At 31.6% G+C, this 27,621-nt stretch overlaps 1 protein-coding gene and 5 long non-coding RNA genes across 8 annotated transcripts; 1 reads left to right on the forward strand and 5 right to left on the reverse strand.

Moving 5' to 3' along the window:
* Positions 1 to 2,394: 2,394 nt before the first annotated feature.
* Positions 2,395 to 3,501, forward strand: LOC140806534 (uncharacterized). The gene is made up of 5 exons (XR_012112573.1): positions 2,395 to 2,515; positions 2,605 to 2,786; positions 2,871 to 3,178; positions 3,256 to 3,315; positions 3,410 to 3,501. It is a non-coding gene; the product is annotated as an uncharacterized lncRNA (long non-coding RNA).
* Positions 3,502 to 3,512: 11 nt separating this feature from the next.
* Positions 3,513 to 4,964, reverse strand: LOC140806533 (uncharacterized). The gene is made up of 4 exons (XM_073163089.1): positions 4,889 to 4,964; positions 4,158 to 4,792; positions 3,895 to 4,077; positions 3,513 to 3,809 (listed from the first exon to the last, which is right to left on the reverse strand). The coding sequence occupies exons 2-4, from the start codon at positions 4,275 to 4,277 to the stop codon at positions 3,651 to 3,653; spliced, it is 462 nt and encodes a 153-aa protein (XP_073019190.1). The 5' UTR covers positions 4,278 to 4,792; positions 4,889 to 4,964; the 3' UTR covers positions 3,513 to 3,650.
* A 4-nt stretch (positions 4,965 to 4,968) lies between these two features.
* On the reverse strand, positions 4,969 to 14,533 carry LOC140806535 (uncharacterized). 3 transcript variants are annotated; one of them, XR_012112575.1, is made up of 3 exons: positions 13,418 to 14,533; positions 6,109 to 6,190; positions 4,969 to 5,669 (listed from the first exon to the last, which is right to left on the reverse strand). It is a non-coding gene; the product is annotated as an uncharacterized lncRNA (long non-coding RNA). The 3 variants fall into 3 exon arrangements; XR_012112574.1 differs by having other exon boundaries at positions 5,927 to 6,190; XR_012112576.1 differs by having other exon boundaries at positions 4,980 to 6,190; positions 13,418 to 14,333; positions 14,400 to 14,519.
* Positions 6,355 to 6,682, reverse strand: LOC140806536 (uncharacterized). The gene is made up of 2 exons (XR_012112577.1): positions 6,558 to 6,682; positions 6,355 to 6,491 (listed from the first exon to the last, which is right to left on the reverse strand). It is a non-coding gene; the product is annotated as an uncharacterized lncRNA (long non-coding RNA).
* On the reverse strand, positions 8,059 to 9,108 carry LOC140806538 (uncharacterized). Its single transcript, XR_012112579.1, has 3 exons — positions 9,021 to 9,108; positions 8,868 to 8,944; positions 8,059 to 8,759 (listed from the first exon to the last, which is right to left on the reverse strand). It is a non-coding gene; the product is annotated as an uncharacterized lncRNA (long non-coding RNA).
* On the reverse strand, positions 11,543 to 11,917 carry LOC140806537 (uncharacterized). Its single transcript, XR_012112578.1, has 2 exons — positions 11,738 to 11,917; positions 11,543 to 11,653 (listed from the first exon to the last, which is right to left on the reverse strand). It is a non-coding gene; the product is annotated as an uncharacterized lncRNA (long non-coding RNA).
* Positions 14,534 to 27,621: the final 13,088 nt, after the last annotated feature.

The following is a 27,621-nucleotide window of genomic DNA, read 5'->3' on the forward strand; positions in this document are numbered from 1 at the left end:
TGCTCATATAAAGACATTTTTAGTCCCGAATCACATTGAGATGTGAACCCACGACTGATTGTATCAATGAACCATTGAGGGTCACACAAGTGCTAACTTTCTAGATCCCGTTGAGAAGTAAAATAGTTCAATGTGTTGAACGACTTGTAAATGAGGTATAAGCGTAAATAAAATAGAAGTATGATTTCTATAAGGAGAATGCAACTTTTAATTTGAGGAAGTATTCCTAAATTAAAAGTTGGCCAAACAAATAATGTATTTGAAAATTGTGATTTTCATAAACATTATTATTGAATAAATTAAATTAATTCAAGTGTTGAATTAATTAAACACTAGTGGGCCTAGTAGAGTCCAAATAATTAAATTAATTCAAGTGTTGAATTAATTAAATAACATCGGGCCATGTAAAGCCCAATTAGAAATAATTATTAAACTAATGTGCTTGAGTGAAATCAAGTAAAGTTTAAATGGACTCAAATATGTTTGAGACATTTAAATAAAATTCCATGGACCTTGTAATTGTTACAAGCCCAAATAGAATTGCATGCTTGAGAGGTGAAGGATTGGAGGAAACTTTTGAGTTAATGACATGGCATGCACAAGTAACTTTTTGCTTTTGCTTTTTGCACAACTAAGACAACTCATCCTCCATTCATTCCACAAGACAATGGCCGAAATTTGGCATTCAAACCGGCCATCCCGGATCCTAGTTCTGAAGTCAAAGATAAGGTGGTTTACTTCCATGTACTTCATCCCGTTGTATGTGTATTTATGTAGCTTTGGTCAATTTCTAAATGGCTACCAAATACTGAAATAGTCTCTAGCGTTTAGAAAGTTATGGGGGGATAAGGGTACACTGAGATGGTTTAAACTCTCAGCTTATACGTAACTCAAATGAATTTTCTTTTGTCACTCTGACCATTAAATATATCTCAGGTTCTCTAATTTATCTTCTCTTTAATGGAGAATTGTTGTCCATGTAAAATCGAAAGTTCTTTGTCTGCTTGCATCTTTCAGATAAGTGAGGAAGATTGTGAATTTAGATATTCACAATGCAGTGACTTAAAGCAGATTCCCGTTTCCTTTGGCGATTGAAATTTAGTCATATGAGGTTACTTTCAAAATCAGAACTTCTTTACAGTGACCATGTATTAAAAACTTACTGCATCAATTTAATTGGAATAGCTGGAGTTTGACGGTTGATAGCATTTTTGGAATCATATTTTCCAATTGAGATCATTTTCCAGACAGATGAAATTTTGTTAAAACATGAAAGATTTTATATGCTTTCTATCTGAACAGAAACTAGCTGTTGCCTGTTTTAGCTTTTCTAATTTATTTTGAGTTTTGGCAATTAGATCCAAAAATTATACAAAAGCTGATTAAAAATATTTTGTATTTGTATTTATTCCTAGCAACTCCCCAGAATTGATACATAAATATGCATTTTAACCTCTGAAGGATGAAAACCTAACAAGATACTTGCATCTTCTTACCTGTTTTTATTTAAACTTCCTAGTTTAAAATCAAACATAAGACTCTCTGCGAATGAGGCATGTTGAGGCTAACATGCCTGATTTTTTAATTGCAGTTGATAGTGATAACTTACCAAAATTCAGTATCATGGTTTCATCATTTGGTGCTTAGAATATGTATAATATTATTTTGTTGATGAGATTCAGTTGAGAAAGTTGTTGGTTCCATCATTCTGTTACTGTGCGCAGTCACACTTCATTGCTGTTTACTCAAGAATCGATACTTTTGCGTGGTGCAACGATATCAAAGGTGAAATGAAGGTAATATTCAGAAAGTCTTACTTTGTTATTTATTCTTTTATTTATTTAACACCTCAAGCTATTACAATTATCAATTTTTTGCCCTTCGATGAGCAGATTGTTTCTCGCAATCACCAAAATGAGTTGGTCAAGTGGACCCCAGATGAGATAATTATAGAAAGGGTTAAAAACACCGGCTTTGACATTGTATATCGTATAGGCTCCTACACGAGGAGTGATGTTAATCTATTTGTTGCCCTTGTTAGTCTCTATTCTTTGGAGGAATATTCTTTTTTTATTGGTGGTAGAAAGATTGCTCCTACGCTTGATGACGTGATGAGAATTATGGGCCTCCCAATCGATGGGAAGCCTGTTATTGGGAGGGATTTTAAGAAAGCTCCTTTTAGGGCATTGTGCGAAGAGCTGCTGGGTAGTGCAAATTTTGCATCCAAATGGTCCGAATCTCAAATTAAATCATGGTCGTTCCTCAAGATGCAGTTGGTGAGGGGTTAGATATATATGCAAGAGCTTTTGTGTTGTACGTACTAGGATGTGCAGTCTGCCCGGCGAAGGATAATTCTAGAATGTCTTCAATGTTCCTTTCTCTCTTGAAGAATGCGGATGAGGTCAAGGATTTTGCTTGGGGGGCAGCTTTTTTGGCCCAATCGATGCATCAAGTGAGGTGCCTGAGGGAAAACTTGGAAGCCACCAGAACCTATGCTTGCATACCGTTCTTTATGGTAAGTTTTGCATTTTCTTTTCTTTTTTTGTTATACTTTTGCTAATGGTTAATGATTTTTTTATCTTTTTTTTTTTTACTGGTTTTTAGTTTTTTTTTTTTAGTATGTGAAAGACATTGCATCTAGCTGCATTCGTGGAAGGGTGGTTGTGGTGACCCCACTAAATTTTCCTCTCATAGTGTCCTGGTCAGATCTGTTGGGAATAAAAACTCAAAATAACCTTGAGAAGTTGAGCCAGGATGAATACGTATATATGATTGGCGGAAATGAGGTATAATCCATAATTTCTCTCTTTTGGTTTATTTTATATGTTATTTATTGCTTGTCTAATAATTTTTTATTTTTCTTGTATCAGCTCATTTTGAGGCCGTATGAGCGATTGCCAGCTGATTTTCTACCCGTGCATCTTCGAGCCCAACTTCACGTTGCTTACACACACAGTGATGATTTGTTTTGAGCAATTGGCATATCATGTGCCGCATGTCTGCCCGGAGAAGTTGGGCCTCCAGGAAGATGTTGTGGAGCTTTCATCACTACCTTCTGTTAAATCATTGCAGCGCACTAATGCCAACAAGCCTGATTGGAGTGTGAAGTTTGCTGAGCAAGTGGAAGCTTGGAATACAAGGATGATGCATTATATATGAAGCCTGCAAAAATTAATTGGTATAAAATGATTTTTTATACTAGTTAACATGTAGTTGACTTTTTCTATACTGTGACCATTTTTGTTTTTTTGGAAGATTTGGGAGTTGTCCAGCTGCATGTTGAGGTTGACACTCTGCATGGAGTTGTGGTTCAAGGTGCTATTGTAGTAAATGCTATAGTCACACATGTTGTTTGACTTTATTTATATAACTTGTTCAATATCACTCTTTTTTTGTGCTTATAATTAAGATGGGGATATGAGGAATGAAGATGTTGGGGATACGAGGAATGAAGATGTTCACTCTGAGGGAGTTTCAACTGCTGGTTAGAGTTGTTTATAAACATGTTTATTTGTACACTTATAATGCATCATCCTTGCATTCCAAGCTTCCACTTGCTCAGCAAACTTCACACTCCAATCAGGTTTGTTGGCATCAGTGCGCTGCAATGATTTAACCGAAGGTAGTGGTGAAAGCTCCACAATATCTTCTTATTGGAGGCCCAACTTCTTCGGACAGACATGCGGCACATGATATGCCGATTGCTCAAAACAAATCATCACCGTGTGTGTGTAGGCAACGTGAAGTTGGGCTCGAAGACGCACGGGTAGAAAATCAGCTGGCAATCGCTCATACGGCCTCAAAATGAGCTGATACAAGAAAAATAAAAAATTTATTAGACAAGCAATAAATAACATATAAAATAAACCAAAAGAGAGGAATTATGGATTATACCTCATTTCGACCAAGCATATATACGTATTCATCTTGGCTCAACTTCCCATGGTTATTTTGAGTTTTTATTCCCAACAGATCTGACCAGGACACTATCAGAGGGAAATTTAGCGGGGGCACCACAACCACCCTTCCACGAATGCAGCTAGATGCAATGTCTTTCACATATTCAAATAAAAAAACCTAAAAACCAGTAAAAAAAGATAAAAAAAATCATTAACCATTAGCGAAAGTCTAACAAAAAAAGCAAATGCAAAATTTACCATAAAGAACGGTATGCAAGCAGAGGTTGTGGTGGCTTCCAAGTTTTCCCTCAGGCACCTCACTTGATGCATCGATTGGGCTAAAAAAGCTGCCCCAAAGCAAAATCCTCTCATCCACATTCCTCAAGAGAGAAAGGAACATTGAAGGCATTCTAGAATTATCCTTCGCCGGGCAGACTACACATCATAGTACGTACTACACAAAGGCTCTTGCATATATCTAACCCCTCACCAACTGCATCTTGAGGAACGACCATTAAATCCAACAAATCATTCATTTTAATTTGAGATTCAGACCGTCCGGATGCAAAATTTGCGCTACCCAGCAGCTCTTCGCACAATGCCCTAAAAGGAGCTTTCTTAAAATCCCTCCCAGTAACAGGCTTGCCATCGATTGGGAGGCCCATAATTCTCATCACGTCATCAAGCGTAGGAGCAATCTTTCTACCACCAACAAAAAAACAATCCTCCTCCAAAGAATAGAGACTAACAAGGGCAACAAATAGATTAACATCACTCCTCATGTAGGAGCCCATACGATATACAATGTCAAAGCCGGTGTTTTTAACACTTTCTATAATTCTCTCATCTGGGGTCCACTTGACCAACTCATTTTGGTGATTGTGAAAAACAATCTGCTCATCGAAGGGCAAAACATTGATAATTGTAATAGCTTGAGGTGTTAAATAAATAAAAGAATAAATAACAAAGTAAGACTTTCTGAATATTACTTTCATTTCACCTTTGATATCGTTGCACCACGCAAAAGTATCGATTCTTGAGTAAACATCAATGAAGTATGACTGCGCACAGTAACAGAATGATGAAACCAACAACTTTCTCAACTTCTGAATCTCATCAACAAAATAATATCGTACATATTCTAAGCACCAGAATGATGAAATCACGATACTGAATTTTGGTAAGTTATCACTATCAACTGCAATTAAAAAATCAGACATGTTTGCCTCAACATGCCTCATTCGCAGGGAGTCTTATGTTTGATTTTAAACTAGGAAGTTTAAATAAAATAGGTAAGAAGATACAAGTATCTTGTTAGGTTTTCATCTTTCAGAAGTTAAAATGCATCTTTATGTATCAATTTTGGGGAGTTGCTAGGAATAAATACAAATACAAAATATTTCTAATGAGCTTTTGTATAATTTTTGGATCTAATTGCCAAAACTCAAAATAAATTAGAAAAGCTAAAACAGGCAACAACTAGTTTCTGTTCAGATAGAAATCATATAAAATCTTTCATGTTTTAACAAAAGTTCAACTGTCTGAAAAAATGATCTCAATTGGAAAATAAGAGTCCAAAAATGCTATCAACCGTCAAACTCCAGCTATTCCAATTAAATTGATGCAGTAAGTTTTTAATACAGTCACTGTAAAGAAGTTCTGATTTTGAAAGTAACCTCATATGACTAAATTTCAATCGCCAAAGTACACGGGAATCTGCTTTAAGTCGCTGCATTGTGAATATCTAAATTCACAATCTTCCTCACTGATCTGAAAGATGCAACAGACAAAGAACTTTCGATCTTACATGGACAACAATTCTCCATTAAAGAGAAGATAAATTAGAGAACCTTAGAGATATTTAGTGGTCAGAGTCACAAAAGAAAATTCATTTGAGTTACGTATAAGCTGAGAGTATAAACCATCTCAGTGTGGCCTTATCCCCCCATAACTTTCTAAACGCTAGAGACTATTTCAGTATTTTGTAGCCATTTAGAAATTGACCAAAGCTACATAAATACACATACAACGGGATGAAGTACATGGAAGTAAACCACCTTATCTTTGACTTCATAACTAGGACCCGGATGGCCGGTTTGAATGCCTCTTCCACAGAGCATATTGTGATCACAACAAATAAAGATTATCCAGCATAAATAAACTCAAGTAATTTATATCTGAAATTAAAATATGAATAAAACGGCGTAACGTTTACTGAAGCACACAAGGATTATTCGATTTGCAAGCCCTTCCTTCAAAATTGCTTTCAGAAGCAACTACGTCGGCGTTGTCTAAATCAAATATGGATTTGAATATTTAGCTCGAGTCGAAGCTTATTCCCCTCGATATTCTACGACCAAATCAAAACCGTTTCAAAAAAGAGGGGAAGAGGAGGTTCCCCTATTTTAGTGCAAATGGATCTGTCACGTTATAATTTTCTTATGTATGATTCCTGTATTTCACATGATTCGAGCACGTTTACTGAAGAAATACAACCAATTCAACTCTGGATTCAGGTATAACTATTACTGCAAGAGTCCAACAGGAATCTTCAAAAATGTAAAAGACAGAAATCATACATCCAAACTAGAACTAATAAGTTTACTATCAAGAAATCTCTTCACGAGCTCACTCCAGTTATCACCACTTGAACTAAACAGAAAATTTTCTCGAATAAACAAAAAACAAGCAACTCAAACATCGCCGCATTTAAAAATCATTGAGTTTCATAAACAAATATGGAAAAGAACACCAAAAATAAATAACTACAAGATAATCAAGCAGCGGCTTCATCGCGCACACAATCAATATCCAACAGCAAATCAGCGAAACCACAATCGATTCTGCCGCAAAAGTTATACTCTACTCTCCGCAGCACGGAGTTGAGTTCAAGAGGAGACTGAATCGAGAGGAAAAAGAGAATAGTTACTTGTATTAACTGCAAGCCTCTGAAATTAACAGATTGATCATGTGATGCTCGAGGAAAAATATGGACGAATGTAACTCAAGTAGGGTTAAGTTCGGATGGGCCAAGCAAATGGGCCTTCTCATTGCCTACTGGCCACGACATTATTGTAAGAAAATGGGCCTTCTCATTTCCCCTCGATATTCTACGACCAAATCAAAACCGTTTCAAAAAATATTTTTTAATATGTAGTTTCAAAGTGGTTAGTAAAATATTAAGATCAAATATTTAAAAAAAAATAACTTTCTTGTGTGTATTTAAAATAGTCAAATAAACTTGATTAGAGTCATTTTTAAAAATAAAGTTTAACCAATGTTATTCTCTCAAATATTTTCCTTTATCCTTTAAAATATATTAATTAAGATAATTAAAATAAATTAAACAATATATTTATAAGACCAGTTTGCAATAATTTAAGAAATTCAAATGAAATGAATTTTTCCCAATAGACTTATTTTTTGGACGGTCTCAAGATGTTCACATGACCATCATTATAATTAAGCATCCTGTCATTAGAATTATGAAAAATATAATATATTTACTAGTAGTAGGATCTTATATTGGATGTTCCCATGATCATCTACTTTTTATACCACTCAGTTGTCATTTCGCAGTATAAAGGCGTGCCTCGCCGTACCGACAAAGAAAGATGTGGGTGTCCACCAAATGGCATCTTAAGCATGTGAACATCGAAAACATCTGTGAATATTCAAAATTTTGCTTGGTCAAGTATACTAGGTAAATACTATACTATGTAGAATAAAAAGTTAGGCATCTCGGCTCGTAACTCCAAGAACCATTGTTCGAGCTTATATCATAACAAGGCAATCCTTCACAGAAGAATTTACGTACTATTGATTCACGAGATCCCTCCATACTCTACCATTGTCATGGCAACGAACATTCAGTTCTATTTAAATGCTTGGCAATTATATAGGCAATGTATAGTATACACTTTGAACCAAACATGCAGAACATAAATGAGAATGACGTGTGGATTGGAATATTTTCAAGCAAAAGCAGGGGTCCAAAATTTCTTACTGCTTGCAGAGGGGAGTCGAAATATCGGAGAGCAATACTATTTGATGATCGCGAGGTTGCGGGGAATAACATATCTTGAATTCTTCAGCTTGAAGATTCTTCAAATCAACGCTGCCAAAACATGAATTCTGAAGACCCAGAAAATTGAGACAGGATAGCATTGAAAAGAAAAAAAAGATGGTGGAGTGAAGGCGAATGAATCCTACCCCACATCCTACAGATATCATCACATACGCAATTGCACCAGTACTACAAACAGCAGGAATCACACACATTGTGTTACATGGAAATTCAAAACAATTCAAAATTCCTAAGTGCTGTAGACATCAACCAAAAAATTATGCAGCCAAAATGCGTGTCCAACTTGAGAATCAATATGAAAAATTAAATTATCCATACAGAGATCAGATGCAACTAATAAAAATGTTTTCCATCAGACATTAATTTTTCCAAGATCAAACATTGAAATTTGGAAAAACCTTGCTCCTGTCACGGAAACAGGATCATCTTATCACCTTTTGGTTTCTTTCCAAACCGCTCTCCCCATCCAAATCCAGTTTACTGGGGTGAATCATGAATGCATCTAAATTTGGTATCTTTCTCATGATTTAACAAGAAAAAAGAAGAATCTCGAGTGTTATGTCATCTAAAACACCAGTAAAGACCTCTTATAACAAAATAAGGACCTTAGTCCCAATAAGACATGACATAAACAAACAAGTAAGCTCACCAAATATCATCACCCCAGTTCAATGAAAAGGGAAAAACAACAGCTTTGGCACGGCCAAAAGTACTCAAAATCAACACCAGACCAACAAATCAACCACATAACTCGAAAGATATACACATGCCTCCTACATCGCGCAATAAAAAAATCCAAACTTTACATCAATAACAGTGAAATTCAAATTTTACATCATCCACAGTGAAAAAGGCATTCTTGAATATTCAAAGTGAAGAACCTGGTGCAAAGAAAGAAAGCCTTGACCGGGATTTTCAACTCGTCCTCGTATTTGGAAACCTCTTCGCCAATCTGGTTCTGGTCAAAATCGTGGGTCTTGAAATGGAAATCGTCAGTATAATAAGGAGATGGAAATGGGAGTGCAGAAAACAACCTTAAATTCAAGAACTGGTTCCTATTCTCTGAAATCAATGAAAAATATGGAGATCTAAGAGGTGGGTTTCTGTTGTAGTTAAGATTAAGTGGGGTGTATTCAATTCAGAGTTTTGATGATTTTTAATGATTTTTTTAAATGATAGATTTTTATGGATTTGATAAATTTTTATTGCCTTTTATGGAATCTCACAAATTTATAAACAGATTTATGTGGATTTATGTAGACTTTTTTGCAAGATTTTTATAGACTTTTGTAGATTTTTTTTTATAGAATTTTATAAATTTTGTACTTAACTATAACATGTGATTTTTTATTAATTTCTTTGAACCAATAATTAATTGACATATATAACATATTCAATTTGAAATTATTTTTAATATTTATATTAATAAATAAATTTACTTATTTAAAAGTTAAATCGTTTAATCTTTACATGTATATATATGTGGGTTTATATGCATGTTTGTAAATTTTTTAAAATACATCAATTGATTAACATGTAATCTTATTTTTAAATTGATAATATAAATGTAAAAATAATATTATTTATTATTGTGTGAATATAATTTTGTATAAAAATATCATAGCTTACATAATAATTAAAAATACGAAAATGAATTTAAAAAATCATTGTTGTTACGAAACTATTCAATTATTAAGAATTAAACAACATTTTTTTTGATCATCTTTTATTATTATTGAATATTACATTAATTTGTATAAATCATAAATTAAAAATCACAAAATCAATTCTATAATTCAAAATTTTCCCGTGTTATTAAAATAAAAAATTATTAAATGAACAATCAGCCAAAAAATGAAAAATTTGAAAAAGAAAGATGAAAATATATATAGAAATACACTTCGAAACTTTGAGAGAGTAATAGAAATAGATGAGAGGAGAGAAGATATGAAGATATGTGATGTGAAGCGACAGAGAGAGAGTTAGAAGTTTTAAAAATCCATTCAAATCTTTGGGGTGAACCAAATACAATTTTTTACAATTTGTAGTTGTACCTTAGGCTTTAATGTTTGTATGTCAATGAATTCCATGGAGTTATTAAAAGTCCATGAAAAATTTGAATACCTGTAGACTTTTATAGAGTTTATAAAAGTCAATTTTGAATACCACTTGACTTTTTAAAACTCCATGAAAGTCTATTTTGAATACCACAAGACTTCTATAGAGTATGCAAAAGTCTTGATTGAATACCTCTAGATTTTTAAAATCTACAAAAGTCATTAAAAGTCAATAAATTTTCCACGTTGAATACACCCCCCTAAATGCTGATTTCGATGCACATATGATGCGGGAGATTACGAGGGAAGCTCTCCATCTCCCCATTCAGTGTGTATACCTTCGAATAGATTTTTGGGCTGCGTCTCATTTTTTATTTTCACATCGCTAGTTTGTGATTTTTATAAGACTAGTTTATTTATTAATTTAATTCTGTACAAATGGAACCAATTTTACATCACTCGTTGTTATTATTATTATTATTATTATTATTACAAATTTCCTGTAATTGCTTTATCACAAAAGAAACCAAATTAATTTGTTTTTTTAATATTATTTTGGATCTATTAAAATTTAAATAAAATAAAATCAATCCAATAAAAATAACAAAGATAATTAAGAAATTGTAATTGATTCACCATCATTTTAATTAAGTACCATGTCATTAGATGCTCACGTGAACATCATGTTAAAAAAAAAACTAATGGGCCCACACGTTTTGTAGTCATTAATAACTGGCACATCTATTCATGCTTCTTCTGCAGATGTTCACGTGAGCATCTGACTCGGTGGACGTTGGGATTTGACGTTCATAGTATACTGACAAAGAAAGATAGGGTCCAATTAACTTTCACCGATGGACTGTACAAAGATGTTCACATGAACATCCTTTAATGAATGATGTTCACGTGACCATCACATTTAAAAAGAAAACTAATATAACACACGTTTGGAAGCCACTACTGGCACGTTTATGCAAGTTTGTAATTAAACAATATATTTATTAATATAATTTTAAAAATATTATATAATTAAAATTTATTAAAATTTTTAATACTTTTTTTTTATTTAGTAAGATAATTAAAAACTATAAACATATTATGCAAAATAATAAATTTATTTTGGGGTGAGTATGCTACGGCGAGTGATATATACACATATTTTTTACGATGTTCATGGGAACATCACGTTCGCACACGATTTGTAGTCATTAATAACTGGCACGTCTCTTGATGCTTCTCGTGTAGACGTTCACGTGAAAATCTGACTCCATTGAGGTTGGGATTTACGACTGTTGTAAAATTAATTTTTGCAAGCTGCATATATAATGCATCATCCTTGCATTCCAAGCTTCCACTTGCTCAGCAAACTTCACACTCCAATCAGGCTTGTTAGCATCAGTGCGTTGCAATGATTTAACCGAAGGTAGTGGTGAAAGCTCCACAATATCTTCTTCCTGGAGGCCCAACTTCTACGGGCAGTCTTGCGGCACATGATATGCCAATTGCTCAAAACAAATCATCACCGTGTGTGTGTAAGCAACGTGAAATTGGGCTCGAAGATGCACGGGTAGAAAATCAGTTGGCAATCGCTCATACGACCTCAAAATGAGCTGATACAAGAAAAATAAAAAATTATTAGACAACCAATAAATAACATATAAAATAAACCAAAAGAGAGGAATTATGGATTATACCTCATTTCGACCAAGCATATATACGTATTCATCTTGGCTCAACTTCCCATGGTTATTTTGAGTTTTTATTCCCAACAGATCTGACCAGGACACTGAGAGAGGGAAATTTAGCGGGGGCACCACAACCACCCTTCCACGAATGCAGCTAGATGCAATGTCTTTCACATACTCAAATAAAAAAACCAGTAAAAAAAAGATAAAAAAATCATTAAACATTAGTAAAAGTATAACAAAAAAAAAAAGCACATGCAAAACTTACCATAAAGAACGGTATGCAAGCAGAGGTTGTGGTGGCTTCCAAGTTTTCCCTCAGCAACCTCACTTGATGCATCGATTGGGGCAAAAAAGCTGCCCCTCAAGCAAAATCCTTGATATCATCCACATTCCTCAAGAGAGAAAGGAACATTGAAGGCATTCTAGAATTATCCTTCGCAGGGCAGACTACACATCCTAGTACGTACAACACAAAGGCTCTTGCATATATATAACCCCTCACCAACTGCATCTTGAGGACGACCATTAAATCCAACAAATCATTCATTTTAATTTGAGATTCAGACCGTCCGGATGCAAAATTTTCACTACCCAGCAGCTCTTCGCACAATGCCCTAAAAGGAGCTTTCTTAAAATCCCTCCCAGTAACAGGCTTCCCATCGATTGGGAGGGCCATAATTCTCGCCACGTCATCAAGCGTAGGAGCAATCTTTCTACCACCAACAAAAAACAATCCTCCTCCAAAGAATAGAGACTAACAAGGGCCACAAATAGATTAACATCACTCCTCATGTTGGAGCCCATACGATATACAATGTCAAAGCCGGTGTTTTTAACCCTTTCTATAATTATCTCATCTGGGGTCCACTTGACCAACTCATTTTGGTGATTGCGAGAAACAATCTGCTCATCGAAGGGCAAAAAATTGATAATTGTAATAGCTTAGGGTGTTAAATAAATAAAAGAATAAATAACAAAGTAAGACTTTCTGAATATTACCTACAGTTCACCTTTGATATCGTTGCACCACGCAGAAGTATCGATTATTGAGTAAACATCAATGAAGTATGACCGCGCACAGTAACAGAATGATGAAACCAACAACTTTCTCAACTTCTGAATCTCATCAACAAAATAATATTATACATATTCTAAGCACCAGAATGATGAAACCGTGATACTGAATTTTGGTAAGGTATCACTATCAACTGCAATTAAAAAATCAGGCATGTTTGCCTCAACATGCCTCATTCGCAGGGAGTCTTATGTTTGATTTTAAACTAGGAAGTTTAAATAAAAATGGTAAGAAGATTCAAGTATCTTGTTAGGTTTTCATCATTCAGAGGTTAAAATGCATCTTTATGTATTAATTCTGGGGAGTTGCTAGGAATAAATACAAATACAAAATATTTCTAATCAGCTTTTGTATAATTTTTGGATCTAATTGCCAAAACTCAAAATAAATTAGAAAAGCTAAAACAGGCAACAACTAGTTTCTGTTCAGATAGAAATCATATAAAATCTTTCATGTTTTAACAAAAGTTCAACTGTCTGAAAAAATGATCTCAATTGGAAAATAAGAGTCCAAAAATGCTATCAACCGTCAAACTCCAGCTATTCCAATTAAATTGATGCAGTAAGTTTTTAATACAGTCACTGTAAAGAAGTTCTGATTTTGAAAGTAACCTCATATGACTAAATTTCAATCGCCAAAGTACACGGGAATCTGCTTTAAGTCGCTGCATTGTGAATATCTAAATTCACAATCTTCCTCACTGATCTGAAAGATGCAACAGACAAAGAACTTTCGATCTTACATGGACAACAATTCTCCATTAAAGAGAAGATAAATTAGAGAACCTTAGAGATATTTAGTGGTCAGAGTCACAAAAGAAAATTCATTTGAGTTACGTATAAGCTGAGAGTATAAACCATCTCAGTGTGGCCTTATCCCCCCATAACTTTCTAAACGCTAGAGACTATTTCAGTATTTTGTAGCCATTTAGAAATTGACCAAAGCTACATAAATACACATACAACGGGATGAAGTACATGGAAGTAAACCACCTTATCTTTGACTTCATAACTAGGACCCGGATGGCCGGTTTGAATGCCTCTTCCACAGAGCATATTGTGATCACAACAAATAAAGATTATCCAGCATAAATAAACTCAAGTAATTTATATCTGAAATTAAAATATGAATAAAACGGCGTAACCTTTACTGAAGCACACAAGGATTATTCGATTTGCAAGCCCTTCCTTCAAAATTGCTTTCAGAAGCAACTACGTCGGCGTTGTCTAAATCAAATATGGATTTGAATATTTAGCTCGAGTCGAAGCTTATTCCCCTCGATATTCTACGACCAAATCAAAACCGTTTCAAAAAAGAGGGGAAGAGGAGGTTCCCCTATTTTAGTGCAAATGGATCTGTCACGTTATAATTTTCTTATGTATGATTCCTGTATTTCACATGATTCGAGCACGTTTACTGAAGAAATACAACCAATTCAACTCTGGATTCAGGTATAACTATTACTGCAAGAGTCCAACAGGAATCTTCAAAAATGTAAAAGACAGAAATCGTACATCCAAACCAGAACTAATAAGTTTACTATCAAGAAATCTCTTCACGAGCTCACTCCAGTTATCACCACTTGAACTAAACAGAAAATTTTCTCGAATAAACAAAAAACAAGCAACTCAAACATCGCCGCATTTAAAAATCATTGAGTTTCATAAACAAATATGGAAAAGAACACCAAAAATAAATAACTACAAGATAATCAAGCAGCGGCTTCATCGCGCACACAATCAATATCCAACAGCAAATCAGCGAAACCACAATCGATTCTGCCGCAAAAGTTATACTCTACTCTCCGCAGCACGGAGTTGAGTTCAAGAGGAGACTGAATCGAGAGGAAAAAGAGAATAGTTACTTGTATTAACTGCAAGCCTCTGAAATTAACAGATTGATCATGTGATGCTCGAGGACATATATGGACGAATGTAACTCAAGTAGGGTTAAGTTCGGATGGGTCAAGCAAATGGGCCTTCTCATTGTCTACTGGCCACAAACATTATTGTAAGAAAATTGGCCTTCTCATTTCCCCTCGATATTCTACGGCCAAATCAAAACCGTTTCAAAAAATATTTTATATATTTTTTAATATGTAGTTTTAAAGTGGTTAGTAAAATATTAAGATCAAATATTTTTTAAAAAATAACTTTCTTGTGTGTATTTAAAATAGTCAAATAAACTTGATTAGAGTCATTTTTAAAAATAAAGTTTAACCAACGTTATTCTCTCAAATATTTTCCTTTATCCTTTAAAATACATAAATTAAACAATATATTTATAAGACCAGCTTGCAATAATTTAAGAAATTCAAATTAAATGAATTTTGCCCAATAGACTTATTTTTTGGACGGTCTCAAGATTTTCACATGACCATCATTATATTAAGCACCATGTCATTAGATGCTCACGTGAACATCATGTTAAAAAAAACTAATATACCATATTTTTGATGATGTTCATGTGAACATCACGTTAAAAACAAAAACCAATTGGCCCACACGTTTTGTAGTCATTAATAACTGGCACGTCTATTCATGCTTCTTCTGCAGATGTTCACGTGAGCATCTGACTCGACGGACGTTGGGATTTGACGTTCACAGTATACTGACAAAGAAAGATAGGGTCCAATTAACTTTCACCGATAGACTGCACAAAGATGTTCACATGAACATCACGTTAAAAAAAAAAAAAAACTAATATACCACACGTTTGGTAGCCATTACTGGTACGTCTATGTAAATTTGTAATTAAACAATATATTTATTAATATACTTTTAAAAATTAAGGGAGAATTGGGGAAAAATCCCTATTCAGAAAGTGGAACTTGAGTTCAGTCTCTAGCTCAGAAATATTTTAGCTGCACTCCCTGACACATAGAAAAATTTATTTTGCACTCCCTGTTCGTAAAAAAAAATAGTATTTAGCGACGGTTTAAAAAAAACCGTCGCTACTTAAAGCGACGGTTAAACCGTCGCTAAATATAGCAACAGAAAAGTAAACCCTTCGCTAAGTTTAAAATGCGACGGTTTTGGCTTTCCGTCACTAATAGCGACAGTTTAATAAAAAACCATCGCAAATGTATCCATTTTTTAAAATTTTTCTCTTAAACTTGGGTACATATATTCTGAGAGGAACTACTAATAAAAAAATTGAAAATTTGAGCATATATTCTGAGAGGAACTACTGACAAAAAAATGCAAAATCATGTCTCGATTTAAAGAGGTAATAGTTGGGAAATCAACTCTTTACCATGATTTTAATCCACCTAACACAAATCAGTAGCATAATAATTTCCAGCACAAAATAGGTTAATGGAAGCATACTATCACAATAATTTCAGTATATTTCATACAATATTGAGCACATAAATTGGGAATTTGAGCATATATTCCAAGAAGAACTACTAGCATAAAAATTCAAACTCATATCTCAATTTATTGAGTAAGAGTTAGGAAATCAACTACTTACCATGATTTTAATATACCTAACAAAAGTTGATATCATAATAATACTCAGCACAAAATAGGTTAATTTCATCACACAAACACAACAATTTTAGTATATTTCGTACTCTATTAGATACATAAATTGAGAATTTGAGCACATATTCCGATGGGGACCACTAGCATAAAAAAGTAAACTCATATATCAATTTATTGAGTAAGAGTTGGGAAAGCAACTCCTTACCATGATTTTAATCTACATAACAAAAGTCAATATCATAATAATATTCAGCACAAAATAGGATAATTTCACCATACAACCAAAACAATTTCAGTATATTTCATATTATATTAGGTACACAAATTGAGAATTTGAGCATAAATTTCGAGGGAAACCACTAACATAAAAACGCAAACTCGTGTCTCAATTTAATGAGTAAGAGTTGAGAAACAACTCATTACCATGATTTTAAGCTATTTAACAAAAGTAAATATCATAATAATATTCAGAACAAAATAAGTTTATTCAAGTATACAACCACAACAATTTCAGTATATTTCGTACTCTATTGGGTATATAAATTGAAAATTTGAGCATATATTACAAGGGGAACCAGTATCATAAAAAAGCAAACTCGTGTCTCGGTCTATTGATTAAGATTTGGGAAGCCAACTCATTACCATGATTTTAATATACCGAACAAAAGTCAATATCATAATAATATTTAGCACAAAATAGGGTAATTCCACCATACAAACACAACAATTTCAATATTTTTTTATGTAATATATTGGGTACATGAATTGAGAATTTAAACATAAATTTTTAGAGAAACCACTAGCATAAAAATGCAAATTCATGCCTCAATTTTAATGGGTAAGAGTTGAGAAATCAATTTTTTACCATGATAAAAGTCCAACTAACACAACAATTTCAGTATACAACCACTACAATTTAAGTATATTCCGTACTCTATTGTGTACATAAATTGAGAATTTGAGCATATATTCTTAGATGAACTACTAACAAAAAAATGCAAAATCATGTCTCGATTTAAAGAGGTAATAGTTGGGAAATCAACTCTTTACCATGATTTTAATCCACCTAACACAAATCAGTAGCATAATAATTTCCAGCACAAAATAGGTTAATGGAAGCATACTATCACAATAATTTCAGTATATTTCATACAATATTGAGCACATAAATTGGGAATTTGAGCATATATTTCAAGAAGAACTACTAGCATAAAAATTCAAACTCATATCTCAATTTATTGAGTAAGAGTTAGGAAATCAACTACTTACCATGATTTTAATATACCTAACAAAAGTTGATATCATAATAATACTCAGCACAAAATAGGTTAATTTCATCACACAAACACAACAATTTTAGTATATTTCGTACTCTATTAGATACATAAATTGAGAATTTGAGCACATATTCCGATGGGGACCACTAGCATAAAAAAGTAAACTCATATATCAATTTATTGAGTAAGAGTTGGGAAAGCAACTCCTTACCATGATTTTAATCTACATAACAAAAGTCAATATCATAATAATATTCAACACAAAATAGGATAATTTCACCATACAACCAAAACAATTTCAGTATATTTCATATTATATTAGGTACACAAATTGAGAATTTGAGCATAAATTTCGAAGGAAACCACTAACATAAAAACGCAAACTCGTGTCTCAATTTAATGAGTAAGAGTTGAGAAACAACTCATTACCATGATTTTAAGCTATTTAACAAAAGTAAATATCATAATAATATTCAGAACAAAATAAGTTTATTCAAGTATACAACCACAACAATTTCAGTATATTTCGTACTCTATTGGGTATATAAATTGAAAATTTGAGCATATATTACAAGGGGAACCAGTATCATAAAAAAGCAAACTCGTGTCTCGGTCTATTGATTAAGATTTGGGAAGCCAACTCATTACCATGATTTTAATCTACCGAACAAAAGTCAATATCATAATAATATTTAGCACAAAATAGGGTAATTCCACCATACAAACACAACAATTTCAATATTTTTTTATGTATTATATTGGGTACATGAATTGAGAATTTAAACATAAATTTTTAGAGAAACCACTAGCATAAAAATGCAAATTCATGCCTCAATTTTAATGGGTAAGAGTTGAGAAATCAACTTTTTACCATGATAAAAGTCCAACTAACACAACAATTTCAGTATACAACCACTACAATTTAAGTATATTCCGTACTCTATTGTGTACATAAATTGAGAATTTGAGCATATATTCTTAGATGAACTACTAACAAAAAATGCAAAATCACGTCTCGATTTAAAGAGGTAATAGTTGGGAAATCAACTCTTTACCATGATTTTAATCCACCTAACACAAATCAGTAGCATAATAATTTCCAGCACAAAATAGGTTAATGGAAGCATACTATCACAATAATTTCAGTATATTTCATACAATATTGAGCACATAAATTGGGAATTTGAGCATATATTCCAAGAAGAACTACTAGCATAAAAATTCAAACTCATATCTCAATTTATTGAGTAAGAGTTAGGAAATCAACTACTTACCATGATTTTAATATACCTAACAAAAGTTGATATCATAATAATATTCAGCACAAAATAGGTTAATTTCATCACACAAACACAACAATTTTAGTATATTTCGTACTCTATTAGATACATAAATTGAGAATTTGAGCACATATTCCGATGGGGACCACTAGCATAAAAAAGTAAACTCATATATCAATTTATTGAGTAAGAGTTGGGAAAGCAACTCCTTACCATGATTTTAATCTACATAACAAAAGTCAATATCATAATAATATTCAACACAAAATAGGATGATTTCACCATACAACTAAAACAATTTCAGTATATTTCATATTATATTAGGTACACAAATTGAGAATTTGAGCATAAATTTCGAGGGAAACCACTAACATAAAAACGCAAACATGTGTCTCAATTTAATGAGTAAGAGTTGAGAAACAACTCATTACCATGATTTTAAGCTATTTAACAAAAGTAAATATCATAATAATATTCAGAACAAAATAAGTTTATTCAAGTATACAACCACAACAATTTCAGTATATTTCGTACTCTATTGGGTATATAAATTGAAAATTTGAGCATATATTACAAGGGGAACCAGTATCATAAAAAAGCAAACTCGTGTCTCGGTCTATTGATTAAGATTTGGGAAGCCAACTCATTACCATGATTTTAATATACCGAACAAAAGTCAATATCATAATAATATTTAGCACAAAATAGGGTAATTCCACCATACAAACACAACAATTTCAATATTTTTTTATGTAATATATTGGGTACATGAATTGAGAATTTAAACATAAATTTTTAGAGAAACCACTAGCATAAAAATGCAAATTCATGCCTCAATTTTAATGGGTAAGAGTTGAGAAATCAATTTTTTACCATGATAAAAGTCCAACTAACACAACAATTTCAGTATACAACCACTACAATTTAAGTATATTCCGTACTCTATTGTGTACATAAATTGAGAATTTGAGCATATATTCTTAGATGAACTACTAACAAAAAAATGCAAAATCATGTCTCGATTTAAAGAGGTAATAGTTGGGAAATCAACTCTTTACCATGATTTTAATCCACCTAACACAAATCAGTAGCATAATAATTTCCAGCACAAAATAGGTTAATGGAAGCATACTATCACAATAATTTCAGTATATTTCATACAATATTGAGCACATAAATTGGGAATTTGAGCATATATTTCAAGAAGAACTACTAGCATAAAAATTCAAACTCATATCTCAATTTATTGAGTAAGAGTTAGGAAATCAACTACTTAGCATGATTTTAATATACCTAACAAAAGTTGATATCATAATAATACTCAGCACAAAATAGGTTAATTTCATCACACAAACACAACAATTTTAGTATATTTCGTACTCTATTAGATACATAAATTGAGAATTTGAGCACATATTCCGATGGGGACCACTAGCATAAAAAAGTAAACTCATATATCAATTTATTGAGTAAGAGTTGGGAAAGCAACTCCTTACCATGATTTTAATCTACATAACAAAAGTCAATATCATAATAATATTCAACACAAAATAGGATAATTTCACCATACAACCAAAACAATTTCAGTATATTTCATATTATATTAGGTACACAAATTGAGAATTTGAGCATAAATTTCGAAGGAAACCACTAACATAAAAACGCAAACTCGTGTCTCAATTTAATGAGTAAGAGTTGAGAAACAACTCATTACCATGATTTTAAGCTATTTAACAAAAGTAAATATCATAATAATATTCAGAACAAAATAAGTTTATTCAAGTATACAACCACAACAATTTCAGTATATTTCGTACTCTATTGGGTATATAAATTGAAAATTTGAGCATATATTACAAGGGGAACCAGTATCATAAAAAAGCAAACTCGTGTCTCGGTCTATTGATTAAGATTTGGGAAGCCAACTCATTACCATGATTTTAATCTACCGAACAAAAGTCAATATCATAATAATATTTAGCACAAAATAGGGTAATTCCACCATACAAACACAACAATTTCAATATTTTTTTATGTATTATATTGGGTACATGAATTGAGAATTTAAACATAAATTTTTAGAGAAACCACTAGCATAAAAATGCAAATTCATGCCTCAATTTTAATGGGTAAGAGTTGAGAAATCAACTTTTTACCATGATAAAAGTCCAACTAACACAACAATTTCAGTATACAACCACTACAATTTAAGTATATTCCGTACTCTATTGTGTACATAAATTGAGAATTTGAGCATATATTCTTAGATGAACTACTAACAAAAAAATGCAAAATCATGTCTCGATTTAAAGAGGTAATAGTTGGGAAATCAACTCTTTACCATGATTTTAATCCACCTAACACAAATCAGTAGCATAATAATTTCCAGCACAAAATAGGTTAATGGATGCATACTATCACAATAATTTCAGTATATTTCATACAATATTGAGCACATAAATTGGGAATTTGAGCATATATTCCAAGAAGAACTACTAGCATAAAAATTCAAACTCATATCTCAATTTATTGAGTAAGAGTTAGGAAATCAACTACTTACCATGATTTTAATATACCTAACAAAAGTTGATATCATAATAATATTCAGCACAAAATAGGTTAATTTCATCACACAAACACAACAATTTTAGTATATTTCGTACTCTATTAGATACATAAATTGAGAATTTGAGCACATATTCCGATGGGGACCACTAGCATAAAAAAGTAAACTCATATATCAATTTATTGAGTAAGAGTTGGGAAAGCAACTCCTTACCATGATTTTAATCTACATAACAAAAGTCAATATCATAATAATATTCAACACAAAATAGGATGATTTCACCATACAACTAAAACAATTTCAGTATATTTCATATTATATTAGGTACACAAATTGAGAATTTGAGCATAAATTTCGAGGGAAACCACTAACATAAAAACGCAAACATGTGTCTCAATTTAATGAGTAAGAGTTGAGAAACAACTCATTACCATGATTTTAAGCTATTTAACAAAAGTAAATATCATAATAATATTCAGAACAAAATAAGTTTATTCAAGTATACAACCACAACAATTTCAGTATATTTCGTACTCTATTGGGTATATAAATTGAAAATTTGAGCATATATTACAAGGGGAACCAGTATCATAAAAAAGCAAACTCGTGTCTCGGTCTATTGATTAAGATTTGGGAAGCCAACTCATTACCATGATTTTAATATACCGAACAAAAGTCAATATCATAATAATATTTAGCACAAAATAGGGTAATTCCACCATACAAACACAACAATTTCAATATTTTTTTATGTAATATATTGGGTACATGAATTGAGAATTTAAACATAAATTTTTAGAGAAACCACTAGCATAAAAATGCAAATTCATGCCTCAATTTTAATGGGTAAGAGTTGAGAAATCAACTTTTTACCATGATAAAAGTCCAACTAACACAACAATTTCAGTATACAACCACTACAATTTAAGTATATTCCGTACTCTATCGTGTACATAAATTGAGAATTTGAGCATATATTCTTAGATGAACTACTAACAAAAAAATGCAAAATCATGTCTCGATTTAATGAGGTAATAGTTGGGAAATCAACTCTTTACCATGATTTTAATCCACCTAACACAAGTCAGTAGCATAATAATTTCCAGCACAAAATAGGTTAATGGAAGCATACTATCACAATAATTTCAGTATATTTCATACAATATTGAGCACATAAATTGGGAATTTGAGCATATATTTCAAGAAGAACTACTAGCATAAAAATTCAAACTCATATCTCAATTTATTGAGTAAGAGTTAGGAAATCAACTACTTACCATGATTTTAATATACCTAACAAAAGTTGATATCATAATAATACTCAGCACAAAATAGGTTAATTTCATCACACAAACACAACAATTTTAGTATATTTCGTACTCTATTAGATACATAAATTGAGAATTTGAGCACATATTCCGATGGGGACCACTAGCATAAAAAAGTAAACTCATATATCAATTTATTGAGTAAGAGTTGGGAAAGCAACTCCTTACCATGATTTTAATCTACATAACAAAAGTCAATATCATAATAATATTCAACACAAAATAGGATAATTTCACCATACAACCAAAACAATTTCAGTATATTTCATATTATATTAGGTACACAAATTGAGAATTTGAGCATAAATTTCGAAGGAAACCACTAACATAAAAACGCAAACTCGTGTCTCAATTTAATGAGTAAGAGTTGAGAAACAACTCATTACCATGATTTTAAGCTATTTAACAAAAGTAAATATCATAATAATATTCAGAACAAAATAAGTTTATTCAAGTATACAACCACAACAATTTCAGTATATTTCGTACTCTATTGGGTATATAAATTGAAAATTTGAGCATATATTACAAGGGGAACCAGTATCATAAAAAAGCAAACTCGTGTCTCGGTCTATTGATTAAGATTTGGGAAGCCAACTCATTACCATGATTTTAATCTACCGAACAAAAGTCAATATCATAATAATATTTAGCACAAAATAGGGTAATTCCACCATACAAACACAATAATTTCAATATTTTTTTATGTATTATATTGGGTACATGAATTGAGAATTTAAACATAAATTTTTAGAGAAACCACTAGCATAAAAATGCAAATTCATGCCTCAATTTTAATGGGTAAGAGTTGAGAAATCAACTTTTTACCATGATAAAAGTCCAACTAACACAACAATTTCAGTATACAACCACTACAATTTAAGTATATTCCGTACTCTATTGTGTACATAAATTGAGAATTTGAGCATATATTCTTAGATGAACTACTAACAAAAAAATGCAAAATCATGTCTCGATTTAAAGAGGTAATAGTTGGGAAATCAACTCTTTACCATGATTTTAATCCACCTAACACAAATCAGTAGCATAATAATTTCCAGCACAAAATAGGTTAATGGAAGCATACTATCACAATAATTTCAGTATATTTCATACAATATTGAGCACATAAATTGGGAATTTGAGCATATATTCCAAGAAGAACTACTAGCATAAAAATTCAAACTCATATCTCAATTTATTGAGTAAGAGTTAGGAAATCAACTACTTACCATGATTTTAATATACCTAACAAAAGTTGATATCATAATAATATTCAGCACAAAATAGGTTAATTTCATCACACAAACACAACAATTTTAGTATATTTCGTACTCTATTAGATACATAAATTGAGAATTTGAGCACATATTCCGATGGGGACCACTAGCATAAAAAAGTAAACTCATATATCAATTTATTGAGTAAGAGTTGGGAAAGCAACTCCTTACCATGATTTTAATCTACATAACAAAAGTCAATATCATAATAATATTCAACACAAAATAGGATGATTTCACCATACAACTAAAACAATTTCAGTATATTTCATATTATATTAGGTACACAAATTGAGAATTTGAGCATAAATTTCGAGGGAAACCACTAACATAAAAACGCAAACATGTGTCTCAATTTAATGAGTAAGAGTTGAGAAACAACTCATTACCATGATTTTAAGCTATTTAACAAAAGTAAATATCATAATAATATTCAGAACAAAATAAGTTTATTCAAGTATACAACCACAACAATTTCAGTATATTTCGTACTCTATTGGGTATATAAATTGAAAATTTGAGCATATATTACAAGGGGAACCAGTATCATAAAAAAGCAAACTCGTGTCTCGGTCTATTGATTAAGATTTGGGAAGCCAACTCATTACCATGATTTTAATATACCGAACAAAAGTCAATATCATAATAATATTTAGCACAAAATAGGGTAATTCCACCATACAAACACAACAATTTCAATATTTTTTTATGTAATATATTGGGTACATGAATTGAGAATTTAAACATAAATTTTTAGAGAAACCACTAGCATAAAAATGCAAATTCATGCCTCAATTTTAATGGGTAAGAGTTGAGAAATCAACTTTTTACCATGATAAAAGTCCAACTAACACAACAATTTCAGTATACAACCACTACAATTTAAGTATATTCCGTACTCTATTGTGTACATAAATTGAGAATTTGAGCATATATTCTTAGATGAACTACTAACAAAAAAATGCAAAATCATGTCTCGATTTAATGAGGTAATAGTTGGGAAATCAACTCTTTACCATGATTTTAATCCACCTAACACAAGTCAGTAGCATAATAATTTCCAGCACAAAATAGGTTAATTCAAGCATACAATCACAATAATTTCAGTATATTTCATACACTATTGAGCACATAAATTGGGAATTTGAGCATATATTCCAAGAAGAACTACTAGCATAAAAATTCAAACTCATATCTCAATTTATTGAGTAAGAGTTAGGAAACCAACTACTTACCATGATTTTAATATACCTAACAAAAGTTGATATCATAATAATACTCAGCACAAAATAGGTTAATTTCATCACACAAACACAACAATTTTAGTATATTTCGTACTCTATTAGATACATAAATTGAGAATTTGAGCACATATTCCGATGGGGACCACTAGCATAAAAAAGTAAACTCATATCTCAATTTATTGAGTAAGAGTTGGGAAATCAACTCCTTACCATGACAAATTATGTACCTAATATAATATGAAATATACTGAAATTGTTTTGGTTGTATGGTGAAATTACCCTATTTTGTGCTGAATATTATTATGATATTGACTTTTGTTATGTAAATTAAAATCATGGTAAGGAGTTGATTTCCCAACTCTTACTCAATAAATTGAGATATGAGTTTACTTTTTTATGCTAGTGGTCCCCCTCGGAATATGTGCTCAAATTCTCAATTTATGTATCTAATAGAGTACGAAATATACTAAAATTGTTGTGTTTGTGTGATGAAATTAACCTATTTTGTGCTGAGTATTATTATGATATCAACTTTTGTTAGGTATATTAAAATCATGGTAAGTAATTGGTTTCCTAACTCTTACTCAATAAATTGAGATATGAGTTTGAATTTTTATGCTAGTAGTTCTTATTGGAATATATGCTCAAATTCCCAATTTATGTGCTCAATAGTGTATGAAATATACTGAAATTATTGTGTTTGTATGCTTGAATTAACCTATTTTGTGCTGGAAATTATTATGCTACTGACTTGTGTTAGGTGGATTAAAACCATGGTAAAGAGTTGATTTCCCAACTATTACCTCATTAAATCGAGACATGATTTTGCATTTTTTTGTTAGTAGTTCATCTAAGAATATATGCTCAAATTCTCAATTTATGTACACAATAGAGTACGGAATATACTTAAATTGTAGTGGTTGTATACTGAAATTGTTGTGTTAGGTGGACTTTTATCATGGTAAAAAGTTGATTTCTCAACTCTTACACATTAAAATTGAGGCATGAATTTGCATTTTTATGCTAGTGGTTTCTCTAAAAATTTATGTTTAAATTCTCAATTTATGTACCCAATATAATACATAAAAAAATATTGAAATTGTTGTGTTTGTATGGTGGAATTACCCTATTTTGTGCTAAATATTATTATGATATTGACTTTTGTTCGGTAGATTAAAATCATGGTAATGAGTTGACTTCCCAAATCTTAATCAATAGACCGAGACACGAGTTTGCTTTTTTATGATACTGGTTCCCCTTGTAATATATGCTCAAATTTTCAATTTATATACCCAATAGAGTACGAAATATACTGACATTGTTGTGGTTGTATACTTGAATAAACTTATTTTGTTCTGAATATTATTATGATATTTACTTTTGTTAAATAGCTTAAAATCATGGTAATGAGTTGTTTCTCAACTCTTACTCATTAAATTAAGACACGAGTTTGCGTTTTTATGTTAGTGGTTTCTCTCGAAATTTATGTTCAAATTCTCAATTTATGTACCTAATATAATATAAAATATACTGAAATTGTTTTGGTTGTATGGTGAAATTACCCTATTTTGTGCTGAATATTATTATGATATTGACTTTTGTTATGTAGATTAAAATCATGGTAATGAGTTGCTTTCCCAACTCTTACTCAATAAATTGAGATATGAGTTTACTTTTTTATGCTAGTGGTCCCCATCGGAATATGTGCTCAAATTCTCAATTTATGTATCTAATAGAGTACGAAATATACTAAAATTATTGTGTTTGTGTGATGAAATTAACCTATTTTGTGCTGAGTATTATTATGATATCAACTTTTATTAGGTATATTAAAATCATGGTAAGTAGTTGATTTCCTAACTCTTACTCAATAAATTGAGATATGAGTTTGAATTTTTATGCTAGTAGTTTTTCTTGGAATATATGCTCAAATTCCCAATTTATGTGCTCAATATTGTATGAAATATACTGAAATTATTGTGATAGTATGCTTGAATTAACCTATTTTGTGCTGGAAATTATTATGCTACTGACTTGTGTTAGGTGGATTAAAACCATGGTAAAGAGTTGATTTCCCAACTCTTACTTCATTAAATCGAGACATGATTTTGCATTTTTTTGTGAGTAGTTCCTCTCAGAATATATGCTCAAATTCTCAATTTATGTACCCAAGTGTAAGAGAAAAATTTTAAAAAATGGATACATTTGCGACGGTTTGTAATTAAACCGTCGCTATTAGCGACAAAAATACAAAACCGTCGCATTTTAAACTTAGCGAAGGGTTTACTTTTCTGTCGCTTTATTTAGCGACGGTTGTCTTAAACCGTCGCTAAATACTATTTTTTTTTCCAT

The sequence above is a fragment of the Primulina eburnea genome, chromosome 12 (genome assembly GCF_022965805.1).
Source record: "Primulina eburnea isolate SZY01 chromosome 12, ASM2296580v1, whole genome shotgun sequence".
Taxonomy (NCBI): domain Eukaryota; kingdom Viridiplantae; phylum Streptophyta; class Magnoliopsida; order Lamiales; family Gesneriaceae; genus Primulina; species Primulina eburnea.

Bases quoted from the DNA above. Each gene is read 5' to 3' on its own strand.
- LOC140806533 (XM_073163089.1), bottom strand. From the start codon at position 4,277: ATGTGGATGAGAGGATTTTGCTTTGGGGCAGCTTTTTTAGCCCAATCG. The intron at 4,078-4,157 runs GTAAATTTTGCA...ACTGGTTTTTAG, and splicing joins CTTGCATACCGTTCTTTATG to GTTTTTTTATTTGAATATGT. The intron at 3,810-3,894 runs GTATAATCCATA...TTCTTGTATCAG, and splicing joins ATATGCTTGGTCGAAATGAG to CTCATTTTGAGGCCGTATGA.